General features: G+C 40.7%; 1 protein-coding gene across 1 annotated transcript in view; it reads left to right on the top strand.

The window, feature by feature from the left end:
• Positions 1 to 1,005: 1,005 nt before the first annotated feature.
• The window catches only part of LOC138958414 (uncharacterized), a 5,906-nt gene continuing 1,678 nt past the window's right edge, over positions 1,006 to 5,233 (top strand). Inside the window, exons 1-2 of the mRNA XM_070329557.1 lie at positions 1,006 to 1,175; positions 1,717 to 1,832. Coding sequence (XP_070185658.1) covers positions 1,082 to 1,175; positions 1,717 to 1,832 — 210 coding nt within the window. The 5' untranslated portion in view covers positions 1,006 to 1,081. The remainder of the gene's footprint in view (positions 1,176 to 1,716; positions 1,833 to 5,233) is intronic.

Here is a 5,233-nt window from a genome sequence, read left to right as displayed (position 1 = left end):
GCTCCGCCTATGCGCATCTCTCAAATATGACCTTCTCTTGTCTACTGGCTCGGAAGATTTATTCTACTCTCATATAGCACTTCTTTGCACCTCTTATGACTCCTTCGTCCTCTAGAATCCCGTACCCATACCAAATACGAGCTTATTTGGTGAAATAAAGCACATTTCTACTTGCAAAACCCATCGAACAGCCATTCCCGGTGCTCGATCGCCAACATTTTCAGCTTTGAAGGCTATTTACGGGAAAATATCAATCGCTCCCTGACTTTTTATGCACCGAGAAACACTGAAATTTAGTCATCGCTGAATCAGTAGCTTACCTTAAATCCCGACATAAATCAAACAATACCTAGAAAACAGATAAAACTTGCCTTCACACGTGTCAGGCGCCGCCTTCGGCTTCCGCTCGGCCTTTGACCGGTTATCCCCCGTGATCCTGTGAATCCTTTTCGCTGCTGCAGTTTTAAACATCAGCGCATTATAATTGCAACCAGAACTGCACGATCGCGTTATTAGAGGCGCTGATAATCGAGCAGTATGTACAATGTTGTTATGATTGATTCAGTAACGTAGCAAAGGCAAGGCAATACTGATTTCAAAATCCTTAATTTGTAGAAGGAAAAAAAGAAAGAAAAACAAACACTGTCTGTACTGTCTGTGTTTATCTATCTGTCTTTCTCTCTGTCTCTCTGTTTGTCTCTCTCTCATTCTCACTCTGTATCTGTCCCTCTCTCTCACTCTCTCTGTCTCTGTCTCTCTTTCTCTCCCTCTCCCTCTCTCTCTCTCGCTCGCTCTCGTCTCTCTCTTTCTCTCTCTCTCTCTATCTCACACACACACACACACACACACACACACACACACACACACACACACACACACACACACACACACACACACACACACACATACACACACACACAAACTCTCCGCTCTACAACGCGAAGCCGCAATGTTAGGGACCCAATTTTAGACTCGCTGAAATGACCTGTCTAGAACGAATGAGATTCACAACGCCCAGGAGACACAAACTGGTCTGGATAAGTGAAAACTCCTGCACTCCGTTTGGTAGTGATACAGCAAGATGACGGTGTTCAAAATGAACCTCATCATTGCGCTCGTTGGAATTACTCTCTTGTCACAGTGTCGATTTTCTGAGATTAATGCTGCGTCAAAAGGTAGGATTAATTTTTTTCTTGCACATATGTGTTTGTGTGTGTGTGTGTGTGTGTGTGTGTGTGTGTGTGTGTGTGTGTGTGTGTGTGTGTGTGTGTGTGTGTGTGTGTGTGTGTGTGTGTGTGTGTGTGTATCTGTCTGACTGTCCGTCTGTGTGTGTAATTCTGGACGGTTGTGTGTGTATGTATGTGTGTTTATGTGTGAGTGTGTGTGTGTTTGAGTGTGTGTGTGTGTGTATGTGTGTGTGTGTGTGTGTGTGTGTGTGTATGGTATCGTCTCTATCCGCGCTCGTAGTCTGTCTGTCTGCCTGTGTCTGTCTGTCTGTCTATGTGTCTGTGTCTGTGCTCGCCTCAGTATCTATCCCTTTGTTGTTGAAACGTAGCACTAAGGTATACTTATGCCACCACCTTGGGTAATCTTTGATGTTCAAGACATATCTCATCTCATCTAACCTGATGTTTCTCCCCACCTACTTTCTTCATTCTCCTCACGTTTTAGGCTCATTATGTGATAGCACATATCTGTTTTTGCTGTTTTCAACAGTCCGAAGTCTCGGAACCTCGATCCGCCGCAAGCTCTTACTGTTGCTGATTCTGCGTGAAAAGTGCCAGCAGTGGCGGGACCAAGGTGTCAATCCTTTGCCAAGATACTGCTTCCTGGTATGTGTGATTCATTTTAGTCAGTGAGAGAGATTGCGAACGCCAAGAAGAAGAAGTCAGTGAGAGAGAGAGAGAGAGAGAGAGAGAGAGAGAGAGAGAGAGAGAGAGAGAGAGAGAGAGAGAGAGAGAGAGAGAGAGAGAGAGAGAGAGAGAGAGAGAGAGAGAGAGAGAGAGAGAGAGAGAGAGAGAGACTTAGACTTAGACTTAGAACATTTTATTGACATAAAGGGTAAACATTTTAAGCCAAGGGCCTAATCTTACAACGTGCCCTTTACATTCACACTAACACATCCGCACGCATATAAACAACATATAATGAATTCATATAGGCATAACATGTAAATGTACAGTAAATAAGCATAAGCACCACGGCCACACGAAACACAAAATCTAATAATTATACGAAGTAAAACAATATCAATACTATATGCTATGAGTATGTAATATGACGTGAAAATAATTATATAGTAATATTATTATAGTATACATTAGACAGAACTGTAAGATTCACATGATTATGTCACCGCGGGTGTGTACTTACAGAGAACAGTTTAGATGGGTTTTTTTTTAAAGAAGATTTAAAAATATTTACAGATTTGCTAGTTTTAACATTCGAAGGAAGAGAGTTCCACCTTGACGGCCCAGCAAAGGCAAAACTAGTTTTATATAGATCTACACGGGTCCTTGGTAGTAGATATTTATCTGATCCGTATCTCTCAGGAGCCTCGGTTATGAATGCATTCAAGTATGGTGGTGCTAGCCCATGGAGTGCCTTGTACATTAACACTGCAATGTTATAGTCAAACTGCTCCTGCAGTGGAAGTAAACTAGCAGCTTTAAGCTTTTCTGACGTTGACAGATACGGGTTAGTAACAATTAGCTTTGCCCCTCTTCTGTGCAGGGAATTTAATTTTTTAAGCAGATTTTCGCTCGCACCGCACCATACAGTGGACGCATAATTGATAAAAGATTGGCAGTGTGCCACAAAAAACATTTTTAGACCTTCCGCTTCTACAAAGGGTTTTAATCTGGATAAAAGATACAGATTTTTGGAGAGCTTTTTGCAAATATTATTGATATGTACATTCCACCGAAGCTCCTGGTCAACTACGATTCCTAATACCTTGTGTGATTTAACCTGCTCTTTGGGATCAGTGTTCTGCTCTTTCAACACGTCCACCCTATGACATGACTATACACTCAGAACGCATGCGCCAAAGCATATAAATAGCCTGCTGACAACCAAAATTGGGACATTTTGAAAAAAATATTGTATTTTGAAAAAAATATTGTAAAAAAACTAGTACATGTGGGGATTTACTTTTTGCACACAATTAAAGAAAGATTTTTCATTGTTTCAGAAATGTACTTTGTATTTGTCAAAAGGCTTGTTGTGTTTGTGTGGTATGCTATTGAAAATGTCAATAAATAGCCTGCTGACAACCAAAATTTGAAAATTTTGAAAAAAATATTGTATTTTGAAAAAAATATTGTAAAAAAACTAGTACATGTGGAGACTTACTTTTTGCACACAATTAAAGAAAGATCTTTCATTGTTTCAGAAATGTACTTTGTATTTGTCAAAAGGCTTGTTGTGTTTGTGTGGTATGCTATTGAAAATGTCAACAATTTAAATAAAAAAAAGTCCAGAGGCACCACATAAATACTACAGACATGTTTGAAAATATGCACAAAATGTTGTTAGTGAATACTCAAAAAAGAATTTACTAACCTGAATGATACAATGAGATGACTGGGTGATGACTATGATGAATATATCCATGTAGAAGAAAAGAAACACTTGCTGTCACAGTATTTACAGTGCCACAGAGCACAGCTCAACGCAAAACGCCACACCACATTCCAGGCACCAGAATCGAGTCCCATTGCGTTGGGTTTTATCCATAGAAGAAAAGAAACACTTGCTGTCACAGTATTTACAGTTTTTGTATAAATGACTTGTTTAGAACTCGGTTTATGCACGGAGAACATCCTTCTTTGTGTGCCACACTTCGAAGCACGGATCAACACAAAGCGCCACAGCCATGTGGCCACAGCCGGAACATTCCCGGCACCAGAATCGCGTCCGTCCGCTTGCATTGGGTTTTGGCCAAAGTAGCATTGACACCTCGAGCTCTTGATTTGGCTAATAGCTCATTCACCCTCATCACTCACTTATCCATCTATCACAACACCACTGTTTCATGCACACACAGTCACTACCTTCCTTCTGCACGCCGCTTCGCTTCGCAACAACACTGACAACTCGCGACATTTTGGAATCCTAAATATGAAACTAAGGCATGGGTTGGTCCCGTCAATGACCTGTAGTATCCAAACTAACCAATGAAATCAACTGTTCTGGGAGTTATTTGTCGCGTATGGTAATGCAGCCGACCTCTGAACCTATGACGTGGGTTTTCGTATGGAAAATCCCCAGCGTGGTATTTTCCACTTCCAACGCTACTATTAAGGCGGTGTGAGGCGAAGCGACTCACGCACCTTACGCACGGATTCTGGCGGCGTGCTGACAACGGCATGATCAGTGAACGCTTGTATTCGGGCGGCGCGTCGCGAGAATAAGGGGTGCTTTCTGGTAGAGAGAGAGAGAGAGAGAGAGAGAGAGAGAGAGAGAGAGAGAGAGAGAGAGAGAGAGAGAGAGAGAGAGAGAGAGAGAGAAACGCAGACGCAGACAGTCAGTATTCATTATGCCATTGCCCCTTATGAAGGGGTGTGAACAAAAGGTTAACACTGCATATAATTGAACTCATCAGGTGCAAAAAAGGAAACATAAAAGATAATCGTACAATCATATAGATTAATACATACATTACACGGCATTTTACTGAGATAAAAACTTCTCTTAATTTAGATGCGTTATACAAATACAAAGACACATTTCTATGTATGTTGGTAAATTATTCTGAAAGTTTCAAGGCAATCCAACAAGTCATTGCTAAAGTGCAGCTTTTTTTGTCACGATACCCCTAAAAATGACGCAAAAAAGTCCCGTTTTTCACCGCTCTTGTCACGTGATCCCTGTAAAAGAAATCTTTAATCCAAAAGGTGATCCTGATACTTAAATGAACGGCCTTAACTGGCATAATTATACAGTTTTAATGAAATGACATTGAAATTAGTGCTTTAATTTGGGTGCGATGTTTTTTGCAATAATTGTTTGGCCAAGTTTAGTTGGGCACTTCGCCATGATATAGCCTACTTTATACATCATTGCAGCCTTTTAAAATGTAACTGTTAACTAGAGGAAGTTAATTCAGATTTACGTGAAGCGATATTAAAACATGTAGTCAATCTGTTGGCCTTAAACTAAAATAAAAGATATTGTCATCATTTTCACGAGTTTTCATTCACAAACACCTGGTAAATAAATCTCATGTTCC

The sequence above is a fragment of the Littorina saxatilis genome, linkage group LG1 (genome assembly GCF_037325665.1).
Source record: "Littorina saxatilis isolate snail1 linkage group LG1, US_GU_Lsax_2.0, whole genome shotgun sequence".
Taxonomy (NCBI): domain Eukaryota; kingdom Metazoa; phylum Mollusca; class Gastropoda; order Littorinimorpha; family Littorinidae; genus Littorina; species Littorina saxatilis.
The sequence above is the reverse complement of the archived record's forward strand: the minus strand, read 5'-3'. Positions and strand labels throughout refer to the sequence as shown.